Source organism: Heterodontus francisci, chromosome 30, assembly GCF_036365525.1.
Source record: "Heterodontus francisci isolate sHetFra1 chromosome 30, sHetFra1.hap1, whole genome shotgun sequence".
NCBI lineage: Eukaryota > Metazoa > Chordata > Chondrichthyes > Heterodontiformes > Heterodontidae > Heterodontus > Heterodontus francisci.
In genome coordinates, this window is record NC_090400.1 from 5995358 (window position 1) to 6010477 (window position 15120).

The window sequence follows — 15120 nt, forward strand, 5'->3', positions numbered from 1 at the left end:
TATAGCATCTTTCATGGCCACAGAATATTCTAAAGTGTTGACAGTCTTTGAAGTGTAATCACTGTTGTCATGTAGGAAACACAGCAGCTCATTTGTACACAGCAAGCTCCCACAAACAGAAAAAGTGTTTTGGTTAAGTGAGAGAAATATTTTAATCTTCTAATTTTTTACAGTTTGTTGCAGTCGGTCCGTGTCGAATCAATGGCATCGATCAGAATGTTAATGACCAATATCGATAGAACTCACTTTAACTAAACTTTTGTTCTGATTTTTAGACGTTTGGCAGTAAGAACTTGGAGCGAATTGGAGTGATTCTCCAAAGAGGGATTCTCATTCTCATGATAACCTGTTTTCCCTGCTGGGCCATCTTCATAAACATTGAGCACATTTTATTGGCTATCAAACAATCTCCTGCAGTAGCCAAGTGAGAGTCTTATCTATTTTTTATGACAAAAGAGAATAAAATGACGGCATTAGTGTGAAAGAAAGAAGCCATCCCAGGTTTGTGGCCCAAAGACAGAGTGTGTTCATGAACATAGAAATTTTGGTCAAAGAGTGTTAGGACTGAGGTTCCAACTTGCATATTTACATATAGGGCTGGATTTTAAGAGCCTGCCGCCGATCTCGGTGGCGAGCTCAAAAAGGGCCGCATGCCAAGGGGCTGCCGCGATCACCCGTGTAGTGACTCATTTAAATAGCTGGAGTGGCCCTGCCCCGCCCCCAATCATGTGGATTGGATGGGCTGTCCGTCCCTGCCAATGGCGTTAGCTGCCTGTGCACAGGTGCTGACACCATTTTTAAAGGGCAGACAGCCCTGCCGATCAATTTGAATTTTTAAAGCAGTATTCCCCACAAAATGTATGAAAAAAAATTGCGAAAACCTCTTTCACATCCCCCAATAACAATTACATTAACCATTTGCCCTTCTCCCCCAAGACACAACTTTTAACTGTGACCTAGCCACCCCCAAACTGCACAAAGTTTAAAGTTCACCCCTTCCCACCAATCCCGACACTCATTACGTTAATTTGACCCTGTCACCACCAGCCCTCCCCCCACACTGGAATCTTAACATCACCCCCCCCCTCCCCCAACCAGTTTCAAACTGGCTTTCCCCGGATGGGAAATTGAAGACGTGGGAATGCCAGCTACTGCGCTGAAGATTGTGGCGGGCTTGGAAGATTTCGGGTAAGTTTTGAAAAATTTATTGATGTCATTCGTTTAAATTTTGAAATGCTGCTCCCGTCATCCAGTGGCAGGAGGGAGGAACTGCCACGGAGCCTGCCACCACCAGGAGGATTGAGCCGAGCCCTCCTGGTGTCGGCCTCTGTGGCAGACCACTGCCGGTCCCATATTCTGACCCCCCACCCCCTGCCCTGGAGCCCTATGTCGTGGGCTTGGTAAAATCCAACCCATATGCTGGATCTTAAGAGACTGCCGCAGATGTCAGTGACGAGCTCAAAAAATGCTAGCCCACCTTTGTGGGCCGTACGCCAAAGAGCTACCGCGATCTCCCGTGCAGTGGCTCATTTAAATAGGTGGGTTGGACTGCCGCCCACCCCTCCCCCAATCACATGGAGGGGACGGGCTGTCCGTGCCCGGCAATGGCGACAGCTGCCTGTGTGTAGGCACTGGCACCGGTTTTAAAGGGCAGACGCTCTGCAGGCCAATTAAAAATTTTGAAGCATTATACCCGCAAAATTAATGAAATAAATACTAACACCCCTTTCCCACCCCAATAACAATTAAATTAACTATTTGCCTTTCCCCACCAAAAACAAATCTGACCTTCCCCTCCCCAGACTGCACAAAGTTTAAAGTTCACCTCTTCTCACCATTCCCTACACCCATTGCTTTTATTTGATCCCGTCATGCACCCCACCCCCCTGCACTGAAATTCTTAACACCGTCCCCCTCCCCACCAGTGTCAAACTGGCTTTCCCCAGGCAGGGAATTGAAGACGTGGGAGTGCCAGCTGCCGTCTCAAAGATTATAGTGGACCTGGAAGATTTCGGGTAAGTTTTTTTAAACATTTATTCATGTCATTCATTTAAATATTGAAATGCTGTTCCCCTCACCCAGCAGCGGTGGTGTGGGGGAGGAGCCGTCATTGAGCCTGCTGCCACCGTGAGGGTCAGGCTGGGCCCTCCATGGCGGACCGCTGCCGGAACAATTTTCCAAACATGATTCTTTTTCTGGCTGCAATAGAAAATTTACAATCAACTATTATGATTAAATGTGTAATTCTGAACACATTGAAACTCTTCCATGGCTCATTTTCTTTCAAAGCATTATTTGCGATATTGTTCTGGTGGTAAGATGTTGTGCCTCCATCTCGTGGATTTGGTTGTCGTCATCCCTATCTGCAATTAGTTGACCTCTGTCCTGGCAGTGTTGTGTGTATTGTTCCTGGTGTTGTCGAAGTTATGCTTCATGTTGGTGATGTTGTTGATGTTGTGTCACTAGTTGGTCATGTTGCTGATGATCTTTTCTGCTTTACCAGTTCTGGTGTAGGCCAAATATGAATTCAATTCCTTCTCATCTGCTTACTGGTTTCAGTCTCGATGATGATCGATAATCTTGGAGTCTCAGCTTTACCAACAACTTTTGCTGGGTTCAAGGTTTTCGGGATCAGATCTTGTATGTGCACAATTTGTCCCCTCAACAGCTCAGGCAATGAATTGGCATGTTTGCTGAAGTGCTGACATCCTTCTACCTGTGCCTCAGTGATTTATCGTCTTACTTCCTCATGGTCATTTGGAGGATGCATCTTGCTTGGTAGATTTGTCTTGCATTTTCCACCATTCAGTAGCTCTGCAGGATTTCATGTTGGTCTTGAGAGATGTAGCTCAGAGTGACAATAAGGCAAGGTTTGGGTCTTTCTTTGTCTATCGGCATTTTATGAGGGTCTTCTTGACTGTCTGGACATATCTTTCGATAAAACCGTGTCTTCTTCTGTAATGTGGTGATGTCATTATGATGCTGAATCCATATTGTTCAGCAAACCCCTTAAACTTTCTGGAGGTGAATTAGGTTCCATTATCACATAACATCCTGTCTGGAATCCCTTGCTTAGTAAACAGGACTTTTACTGCTATGGTGATTGTTGTAGCTCTCAAATCTTTTACCTTTCTGATGAATGGGAACTTTGAATAATAGTTTGCTTCTGTAAGATACCATTATTGGTTGTGCGTGAATAAGTCAGCTCCCAGTGAGATTGTAACTCTGAAGTCTCAAAAGTAGCCTTTGTTACCTTGCTGGTGCTCCACACATATTTTTGTTTTTATTTTCTCCTCTGTTTGAATCAGTCTGCCTTTAAGACTCTTAAAACAGCGCACCTTTAAGACAGAGAGAGAAGCTTTTGGATTTCTGAGGCACAGTATGCCAGCTGCACTTGTTACCAAGTCAATGGCAGGAGAGAGAAGTCACATGGTGGACTATAACAATTTAACTGTGTGTAAAATAAACAGCTAAAACTAGTTTTGAAAGACTCACTAGTGAAGCATGCTACTGAAGAAAAGAGCTGTCTATTTCTCTCAGCAAAAATTCTACAAGGAGCTACAGGCCAAGTTAATTGCCTCAGGAGGAAATAACTTTCTGAAGAGACCATTTGTATTGCTGAAGTAAAGTTTTAACTGGGAGACTGTTGGTTTTAAAATTCAAGTAGGCCTATTGCTGTGCTCATCATTGAAAGAACTGTTTGATATCTGCTGCAGCCAAAGTGTTTTGAATGCCGATCTACTAAGAGACTGTGTCATCAAATCCGCATGGAGAATTTGAGTGGCATTTAATTGTTTTCACATTATAAGATCTTACCCATCAGGAATGCAACCCACAAAGACTTAAATGCCGGTTATTTATTTATTCTTAAAAAGTGCATTTTTAAAACTTTTTTTAAAAAAGGAAACCGGTTAACCATGACTTTTGAGTGTATGTATGTGAATGGGGAGTTAGGTTAAAATAGAAGTTATAAGGTCTTCAGATTTAGGTTTATCTTAATAGTGTTTAAGATTTAGCATTTAATAAATAGTTAATTTGTTGTTGTCTAAAGATACCTGGTTTGGTCTGTTTTATTCTGGGGGTGACGAGATTGTTTATTTTTCTGTTTTCTGGTTGGGTGGGAAGACTTTACTAATATGCTGTGATCTGTGGAAAGATGGGACTGAATTGCTCCTGCCTCAGTTATAACAATCTATTCTAGTGGATGATGATCACTCTCCACTGTGTATTTTCTCCCATAGAGATATGCATGGACTTTCTCACATCTGTACAGCACTGTCAAAAGGTCTCTTTCTCTGTTGGCATATCTGATTTCAGCTGATAGAGTTTTGGCTGTGAATGTTATTGGCTTTCCTTCTTGTACCTGGGTCCCTCCCAGTCCTTTTGTCGAAGCATCTACTTGTAGAGTGACAGGTTTCGCCCTGTTGTCGTATGACAGACTTGTCTCCTTGCATATTACTACTTTGAGTTCACTGAAACTCCTCTCATGTGTCTCTGACCACTGTTACTCAACACCTTCTCTCATCAGCTCTCATAGGTTTTCTGTGTGCTCTGACATGTGAGGTATGAAAGAGCTCATGTACTGGATCAAGCCAAGGAAACTTCTCAGCTCTTTCTTGACTCTTAGAGCTTTCATCTCAGAGATAGCTGTAACTTTTTCAGGACTTGACTTGACTCCATCAGGTGTGTAAACCATTCCAAAGAACCGGCATTTTGTCACCTTTACAATGCATTTGCCTGCGTTTAGCTTGATCCCATATTTTCTGGTTCTCTTGTGATGGAATATAGGTATAATAGGCTTAATTGGGTAGAATTTAGATATAGCTAATATATTATACCTTTTAGAACTAAAGATTGAATAAATGGTCAGTTTTCATGACTTGCTGATAATCCCCTTTAAGAAGGTAGAGTAAAAAAAAATCAAGGTCCCTGTTACAATAGAATATGAACCAGAAACAATTCTTAAATTGGGAAATTAATTTCAGTGTCTCTGTTGCCAGGGATTTGGAGGATAAACACACACATTGAAATATCCTGTGTGACATCAGTAAAAGGTAGCCATAAATGTAATTAATTGACGGTGTTGGTAAATGTAGGCAGATTGACCCACAAAGATGGTTCAACCTAGCATAAAACACAATTATAGATAATAAAAACAATAAAATGGAATAGTGCTTACAGGAACAAGAGGTCAAGTAAAAACAATTATAAATATTTTGACCAGATAAATGCTCACATTTTCAAGAGCAGGGGTTTCTAGTAAAACATTAAGTGCAGATGTTCGTTAATGATACTACTAAATATGGATCTTGAAAGTAAGAAAAACACACACAGAAAGGTAACACCTATAAAAGGTCAACTGATACCTGAGAAACAGCATAAACATGAGGGTATTTGAAGCAAATATTAGAAGTGTTGAATTCCTCAAACAATACTTCTCACACTGTGGCTTACTCGGGGAATTTAAGGTAAAAGTTTACTTTAAATTTTGATGGACATTCTACAATATTTTGCTGTAACATTAGCAAGGTTAAACTTTTGGATTCTATGTGTTACATCTTAGTAATATTTAATATTGTGATATACTTAAAAGCGTATTGCATGTTATATTCTTTAATAAATACATAAAAGTTAGTAATTTGTCTCATGTAGCATTCTGTGCACAAGTATAAGAACCTCATCTCTGTGTCTGTTTAGGTGGGGAGATACATATTGAAGAGAGTTTCCCAGACCCTAACAATATCTGGGATATTTGTGACTCAGCCATAATTGTTAAATATAGGCTATCCGAAAGTTGGTAATATTCTCTGTTAGTTTTCTTTCTTTGAGGGAAAGCTAGCACAATTATTTGGACCCAAATAAGTGTCTATAAGAATTTGTCTGGTTTGAACTTAATTAAAGGAGATTCGTAGGGATGTACTCCCAATTTGGTTTAGTCCCTATAAGGGGTTGAAGTCATAAATCACTTCATTCTCCATGGCTTCATGTAAGTGGTAGTTGGCATTTATCATCTACACCATAGATCTCGATATCATCAACTAAACCGATTGCTGCTTTGTAGCTCCGATATGGCTCTTCTATTTTCTGCTAAACACATCCTGGCTCACTTTAAGGCCTAAAGGTAGATGCAGGAATTTGTACCATCCTGCACATTTTCTTCCAGTGATTGGGCTTTCCAAAAGCTCTGCAGTTTGATCTGTGTGCGGGACATTTCTCTCTGTCTGCGAACTCATGTCGTCATCCTCATCTCTTGCATATCTTTCTCGCTCTCTGGTGTGCCTTACTTTGTTGCTGTTTCACTACATCAGCCCTGTTTCCTTTCTCTTGACTAAACTGAATGCGAGCTGTTTGGGTAATCAATGTCTTCATCTGTCTACTCGTGGCTTCATGTGCTTTGGCAGTGTCGACAGCCTGTGATATTGTCAGTTTGTCCTTTTCCAATTAGAACTTTTTGTGCATCAGAGTGTGCAGAACCCCAAATGAGCTGATCCACCAGGCTTTTATCCTTGAATTTACACCTGCTGGCTATGTTTCTCAATCTTGTGAAGTAATTTTCAACAGGTTCACTTTGTTCCTGTTCCAAGCTCTGAAATTCATAACGGAGGATCTGATGGTTTGACTTTGGCTGAAGAAGTTTACTGAATTTCTCAAAAATCTTGTCTGGGTTTTTACTGTCGTGATTACTCATTTCCCAAATATTGAAAAGACTAATCCTTTCTCTCCTGTATGTCCTCAAAAGGATGCAGCTCACCTTTTCCTCTTCACACGTGCCTTTCAGAAAATTACTGAGTGTCAATTTTCACTTTTGCTTCAACTTTACAAATGCCTCCACGATGTTGTCAGCCTCCCAAATCATCATGGTTGGAACTGCGCATTTATTGCTGTGGCGGCAGACATCTTGTTTTTTCCAGGATCAAGTTCAGCATTTACATCACTCATACAGTTTGAGTTCTACTTACAAACACCTTGATGCTACCATGTTATGTATTGTGGTTCCCAGAGCTCTGAAATAATGAGACTTTTTGACACAGATACTGGAGTGTGGATCTCTTATATTTTACACATCTTTACATGAAATGATACCATGTTTGTTTGGTATACAGACTGCAGGGCAGTAGTGGTTGATGTGATATGATGGATAAACATGCAGAACAATACAACAGCCATATTGGTAAAGGCAGTTTTCCAGGTGTCCTGGGCAGTTGAATACAAGAGACATCTGGTCCCTGACATATGTAAATGAGGCAGTACAATGATGGTTGATTTCATGCCTGTATCATTGTTTTACTAGACTAGATATGAGTAGAAACATTAGTGTTGCCTGGGGTGACCATCTCTATGATATGTTCTTTCCCTTCTTATATTGTGTCTCCCAGTGAAACCTGCCTGAGACTCCGCTATGTGGCAGATCTAACTTGCTGCCTTCATTGCTGGGGCACAGGATGTTGGTACTTACTGTGCTGCAAGTCTTTGCTACTTCAATTTGAGTTTATCTTTGATTCATTTAGGAATGAGATGAGGAGAAATGTCTTCTCTCAGGGGCTTAAGAATCTTTGGAATTCTCTCCCCCAGAAGGCTGTGGATGCTCAGTTGTTGTGTCTAATCGAGGCTGAGATTGATAGATTTTTGGACTCAAGGAGAATTAACAGACATGGGAATTGGGAAGGAAAGTGAAATTGAGGTCAATATCAGCCATGAACTTTTTGAATGGAGAGCAGGCTCGAGGGGCTTTATGACCTGTTCCTGCTCCTATTTTTTATATTCTTATGATCAGATAGTGACGTTTCATGGTTTTCCTCTTGTTACCAGCATCATCTTTGCAGAGACATGGCTGCAGAATGACATAGATTGGAACCTGAATATTGAAGGATACATGATATTTAGGAAGGACAGGAAGCTCAGAAAAGGTGGAGGGGTAGCTCTGTTATTAATGATGGTATTAGCGCAATAGAGAGGGATGACCTAAGTTCAGGAGACCAGAATGTAGAAGCAGTTTGGGTAGAGATGAGAAATCATATCGGCAAGAAGATTGTGGGAATGGTGTACAGGCACCTAACATTAACCAGACTTTAGGACGGGGTATAAAGGGAGAAATAATGGCAGCTTGTCATAAAAGGTAAAGCGATAATTAATCTACATATAGACTGGAAAAATCAGATGGGCAGAGGTAGCCAACATAAGGAGTACATAGAATATTTTCAGGATAATTTCTTGGAACAATATGATCTGGAGCCAACCAGACAGCAAGGCTACACTAGACCTGGTGTTGTGCAACAAGATAGAATTAATAAATGACCTCATAGTTGAGGCGCCCCCAGGTAGCAGCAATCATAATATGATTGAATTTTACATTCAGTTTGAGGGAGAGGAGAGTGGGTCCAAGATGAGTATTTTAAACTTGAATAAGGACAATTATGAGGGCATGAAAGCAGAGCTAGCTAAAGTGAACTTGCAAATCAGGTTAAGGGATAGGTCAATAGGGATGCAATGGCAGACATTTAAGGGGATACTTCAGAATACACAGAATGGATACATTTCAATGAGCAAAAGAAAAATTCCAAGGGTGGGACCTGCCATCCGTGGTTAACTAAAACAGTTAAAGATCGCGGAACAGTGGCGCAGTGGTTAGCACCTCAGCCTCACATCTCCAGCGACCCGGGTTCAATTCTGGGTACTGCCTGTGTGGAGTTTGCAAGTTCTCCCTGTGTCTGCGTGGGTTTCCTCCGGGTGCTCCGGTTTCCTCCCACATGCCAAAAGACTTGCAGGTTGATAGGTAAATTGGCCATTATAAATTGTCCCTAGTATAGGTAGGTGGTAGGGAAATATAGTGACAGGTGGGGATGTGGTAGGAATATGGGATTATTGTAGGATTAGTATAAATGGGTGGTTGATGGTCAGCACAGACTCGGTGGGCCGAAGGGCCTGTTTCAGTGCTGTATCTCTCACTAACTAACTGACTAACAAACTTAAAAAGAAAACCTATAATTGCTACAAAGATGGGCGGCAGGTCAGAGGATTGGACAGAATATATTAAAAAAGCAAAGAATGACTAAAAGATTGATAAGGAAGGTAAAATTAGAGTATGAGAGAAAGCGGGCTGGAAATATAAAGACAGATAGTAAGAGTTTCTATAGATACTGAAAAAAGAAGAGGGTTAACAAAGTGTGCATTGGTCCTATAGAAAGTGAGTCTGGGGAATTAACAATGGATAATAAGGAGATGAATTGAACAGATATTTTGCATCGGTCTTCACTATGGAGGATACAAGTAACATCCCAGTGTTAGCTGTAAGTCAGGAAATGGAATGGAGGGACTAACTCAAGAAAATTACAATCACCAGGGAAGTGGTACTGAACAAATTGTTGGAGCTGCAGGCTGACAAGTCCCTAGGTCCTGATAGACTTCATCCCAGGGTTAAAAGAAGTGGCTAGTGAGATAGTTGATGCATTAGTTTTAATTTTCCAAAATTCCCTAGATTTGGGGAAGGTTCCGTTAGATTGGAAAATAGCAAATGTAATTCCTTTATTCAAAAACGGAGGGAGACAGAAAGTAGGAACCTACAGGCCAGTTAGCTTTACATCTGTTTTAGGGAAAATATTAGAAGCTATTATTAGCAGGGCATTTAGAAAAATTCAAGGTAATCAGGCAGAGTCAACAAGGTTTTATGAAGGGGAAATCATGTTTTACCAATTTATTGGAGTTCTTTGAGGGAGTTACATATGCTGTGGATAAAGGGGAATCGGTGGATGTATTGTACTCAGAATTCCAGAAGGCAGTTGATAAGGTGCCACATCAAAGGTTATTGCAGAAAATAAAAGCTCATGGTGTAGGGAGTAACATATTGGCATGGATTGAAGATCAGTTAGCTAACAGGAAACAGGAGTAGGCATAAATGGGTCATTTTCTGGTTGGCAAGATGTAATGAGTGGTGTGCCATGGGATCTGTGCTGGGGCCTTAACTTTTTACAATTTACATAAATGACTTAGATGAAGGGACCGAAGGAATGGTTGCTAAGTTTGCTGATGACACAAAGATAGGTAGGAAAGTAACTTGTGAAGAGGACAAAAGGATAAAGTGAGTGGACAAAGACCTAGAAAATGGAGTATAATGTGGGGAAGTGTGAAATTGTCCACTTTGGCAGGAAGAATAAAAAAGAAGCATATTATCTAAATGGTGAGATATTCCAGAGCTCTGAGATGCAGAGGGATCTGGTTGTCCTAGTGCGTGAATCATAAAAGGTTACGATGCTGGTACAGCATGTAATTAGGAAAGCTAATAGAATGTTATCATTTATTGCGAGGGGAATTGAATACACAAGTAGGGAGGTTATGCTTCAGTTATACAGGGAATTGGTGAGACCACATCTGGAGTCCTGTGTACAGTACTAGTCTCCTTATTTAAGGAATGATGTAAATGTGTTGGAGGCAATTCAGAGAAGGTTTACCAGACTAACACCTGGAATGGTCAGGCTGTCTTACAAGGAAAGATTGGACAGGCTAGGCTTGTATCTACTGGAATTTAGAAGAGTAAGAAGACTTGATTGAAACATATAAGATCCTGAGGGGTCTTGACAGGGTGGATGTGGAAAGGATGTTTCCCCTTCTTGGAGAATCGAGAACTAGGGGGTCACTGTTTAAAAATAAGGGTTAGCCCATTTAAGTCAGAGATGAGGAGAATCTTTTTCTCTCAGACGGTCGTGAGTCTTTGGAATTCTCTTCCTCAAAAGGCAGTGGAAGCAGAGTCTTTGAATATTTTTAAGGCAGAGGTAGATAGGTTCTTGATAAGTAAGAGGGTGGAAGGTTATCAGGGCCAGGTGGAAATGTTCAGCCATGTACTTATTGAATGGCGGAGCAGGCTCGAAGGGCCGAGTGGCCTACTCCTGCTCCTAATTTGCATGTTCTATTTTTCTTGCAGGTTAACACAACTCTACGTGAAGATATTTATTCCTGGTCTTCCTGTAAGTAAATTATTATAGATTGCACACACACACACATAGTTTGTTCAAAAACTGAAGTCCATAGTTACCTGAAGTATGAACAGACCAAAAGAATCCAAAAGATCACACTGGAGCTCCCTGTGACTAACTGGGTTAATGTACCATCCATCAAGCTATACCGATCAGGATGATCCCCAGTCTGTGCTGATGCTGATCTCAACTGGGAACTAAAAGGACTCAGTGCCCCATATTTAGATACTGGAAGAAGTCATGAACAATCCAAAGGCAGGTGCCAGCAGAGTTCCAATACCTTAACCTAGTTACTGTTCCCTCGATGAGAGCTGAAGAGTGATAATTGGAAACTGTCTGAACATAAAGAGCATCACAGGTGAATCTAACAAACACAATCTGACACAAACACACAGACCACACAAATTTTCCATGATAACGAACAGTTTATCAAGAATGGCTCATTCCGTAACCTCATTGCCCAGGATTGTTGAGGCCAATAACAGTGTCTCAGGTGCTTCTTTGTTCCTGCTCAATGCTCAGCTCTCTGAATTGAGTCACTTACAGAATGGCTGGTGCATTTACCTACTTAGTCAATGGGGGAGCTTCTTGGTGTAATGAGTTCTTTATGTTGTCTGATGCAACATAAATGAGATGTGTGGAGTCTTCCTGCTGAAGATCTCAAACAGGTTTCTTAACTATTATATACAGAACAGAGCAAACTATTTACAGAACCTTCTGGGTGTTACAGTTGCAGAATGGCTCTGGCTTGTAGTAACATGACTGCATCCTGGTACTCAGCTCATTAGCATACTGAGATCTTAAGGAGACATCACTCTTAAGTCAATCATACAACACTTGGTACCCTTAAATCTCAAAAGAAAGACTTGCATTTATATACCTTTCATGACCTCAGGACATCCCAAATCACTTTACAGGCAGTTAAGTAGTGAATTGTAGTCACTGTTGTAATGTAGGAAACACAGGAGTCAATTTGCAACAACAAACCCCCAGAAACAGCAATGCGACACATAACCGGATAATCTGTTTTTTATGTGATGTTGATTGAGAGATAAATATTAGTCAGGACATCAGGTACAACTCCACTGCATTTCAAAATCTTTGATGTTCACATGACAGAACTACAGGGTCACATTTTAGCGAGTCATCTGAAAAACAGCACCTCTAACAGTGCAGCACTCCCTGCACAATAACTGTCGGCGTAGATTTTTGAGGGATTTGAATGCACAACCTTCTGAGTCAAAAGAGAGTTTACTACAAATTGAGCCACAGCTGATATGGTTATCCAGTGCTCAGACTTTTAAAGTTCTATGCAGCTATAGCTTGGGTCATAGAGGACCTGTGTAAATGGTCTGCAGTCAGGTTGAACTTAATCCCAATGCAGGTCTGGGTCAAACCTTTGAGGGAATTGTTACAGACAAGTATTAAAAGGGTGTAGGTAGTTCCCACTGTTCACCTCAATTCTTCCAGGGAAGTGGGGGTTGGGGGCAGAAGGCAACTAATAGATGTAAGTGTTATTGGGGGGAAGGGGCGATAGTTTATTTTGCGGTGTATTGCGGGTGTCGGGCTTTAAAAATTTAAATGCAGCAGCAGTGCTGGCTGCCCTTGGAAAATGCCATTGCTGGCATCGCAGAGCCCACCCCTCCACTTGATTAGGGTGGGGGAGGGGAAACGGGACGGCCCAACCGGCATATTATGTTGGGCTGCCACGTGGTAGGTCACATGGCATGGCGGTACGCAGCTTTCACATGCGGGCTGTAGCTCCCAGTGGTGGGAGAAGAAAATTCAGTCCATTCATTCACACATGTATACACGAGAATAGATAGATAGAGAGGAGAAGGGTAAATGGTTTAAAGTGAGGTAGATATTCGTGGTTCATTGGAAACTTGTTGAATCGTCAAAGGAGGACAGTCTTCTTTAAAGGTGCAGGCCTGGGTGTTTGTAGTCTTAAACTTGTTGAGGTGTTCTAGAATTCTGGTGATTAAGACTTCAGGCTGGAGGTGGTGGTCACTTTAAGTTCTTTGCTGCAGCAAGATCACAGAATCACACAGAATCACAGATTAATATAGTGCAGAAGAGGCCCTTCGGGCAATCGAGTCTGCATCGATGCATGAAAGAAACCTGACCTGTCTACCGAATCCCATTTGCCAGCACTTGTCCCATAGCCTTGAATGTTATGACATGCCAAGTGTTCATCCAGGTACTTTTTAACGGATGTGAGGCAACTCGCCTCTATCACCCTCCCAGGCAGGGCATTCCAGACCGTCACCATCCTCTGGGTAAAAAAGTTCTTCCTCAAATCCCCCTTAAACCTACTGCCCCTCACCTTAAACTTGTGTCCCCTCGTAACTGACCCTTCAACTAAGGGGAACAGTTGCTCCCTATCCACCCTGTCCATGCCCCTCATAATCTGGTACACCTCAATCAGGTCACCTCTCAGTCTTCTCTGCTCCAGCAAAAACAACCCAAGCCTATCCAACCTCTCTTCATAGCTTAAATGTTTCATCCCAGGCACCATCCTGGTGAATCACCTCTGCACCCCCTCCAGTACAATCACATCCTTCCTTTAATGTGGCGACCAGAATTGCCCACAGTACTCCAGCTGTGGTCTTACCAAAGTTCTATACAACTCCAACATGACCTCCCTGCTTTTGTAATCTATGCCTCGATTGATAAAGGCAAGTGTCCCATATGCCTTATCATAACCCTATTAACCTGCCCTTCTGCCTTCAGAGATCTATGGACAAACACGCCAAGGTCCCTTTGTTCCTCAGAACTTCCCAGTGTCAGGCCATTCATTGAATACTCCCGTGTCACATTACTCCTTCCAAAATGTATCACCTCACACTTTTCAGGGTTAAATTCCATCTGCCACTTTTCTGCCCATTTGACCATCCCGTCTATATCTTCCTGTAACCCAAGACACTCAAGATGAAGTGTCGAATTATCAGCAGGGCGTCTTCCTTGTTTAGGCTGCATCTCTTTCCACAGCCTCTTGCTGGACTGCTTTCTATGATGCTTTCTCCAACGGGCTACCTTTTAAGGTAAAAATCCATCACATTAGCATTTCTGTTAGTTGACACATGACCTTCTCCCCTGGAGTGACCAGACAATGGACTAGGATGTGGAATCCATGGTTATCTATTGATGTCTGGATAAGTATAGCTACTTCAGACCTTCTTTGCTTCAGAATAACCCATTCAATTCAGGAATGTCTCTTGATGGTGTCAGAATATTTGTCTGGAAGGTAACCTTGTGACCTTTCAAGACAGTGAGGCAGATTTTGAATACACAGGCCAGGTCATCTGACTTTCAGTGGCCATCTTTGCAGCACATTGACCTATCCGTTTAAAAAAGTGGACAATTTCAAGGAGTCCACATTGAATAACATTTGTATCTTAAAAGTTAGGAATATGAGATGTCTTTACTGAGCATGTCAGAATTATTAATGTAACTTTCTTAATACATTATCTGCTGCTAACCATTTTCTGTATTCTTTCTCAGGCAACATTTCTCTATATTGTAGAGCTCAAATACCTTCAGAATCAGGTAAAGTTAACAACAATAACTTGCATTTATATGGCAGCTTTAATGTGCTAGAATGTCCCATGGCACTTCACAAGGCATTATAAAACAAAATATGACACCGAGCCACATAAAAACATTTTTAAGCAGAGGACCAAAAGATCAGGTCAAAGAGGTTAGAGGATCTTAATGAAGGAAGGTGAGGTAGAGGCAGAGATGTTTATAAAGGTGATTCCAGAGCTCAGGGCCTCGGCAGCTGAAGGCACGGCCACCAACGGCGGACACTGAGTTTTGGAGTGAGCGTTAAATTACTTTAATAATTATTGCGGTAAGATATATTTACAAGTCTTCGGTTTCATTTCCTTCATATGAAAGGGCAATGCAATCAGGCAGAAGATTCATAATATTTGGAAAAAGTGGCTACAATTACAAAGCCTTTACAGCACAGAAACAGGCCATTTAGCCCAACAGATCCACACTGGTCTTGTGCTCTACACCAACCTCCTCCCAGCCTTCTTCAGCTAACCACATCACATATCCTTTTATTCCTTTTCCCCTCATGTGATTATCCAGTTTCTCCTTAAATACATCTTTACCATTCACCTCAACTACTCCTTGTAGCTAAATA

At 41.6% G+C, this 15120-nt stretch overlaps 1 protein-coding gene across 1 annotated transcript in view; it reads left to right on the plus strand.

Moving 5' to 3' along the window:
* LOC137346417 (multidrug and toxin extrusion protein 1-like) overlaps positions 1-15120 on the plus strand; it is a 72933-nt gene that overhangs the window by 15984 nt on the left and 41829 nt on the right. The window contains exons 6-8 of the mRNA XM_068009870.1: positions 276-424; positions 10916-10958; positions 14472-14516. Coding sequence (XP_067865971.1) covers positions 276-424; positions 10916-10958; positions 14472-14516 — 237 coding nt within the window. The remainder of the gene's footprint in view (positions 1-275; positions 425-10915; positions 10959-14471; positions 14517-15120) is intronic.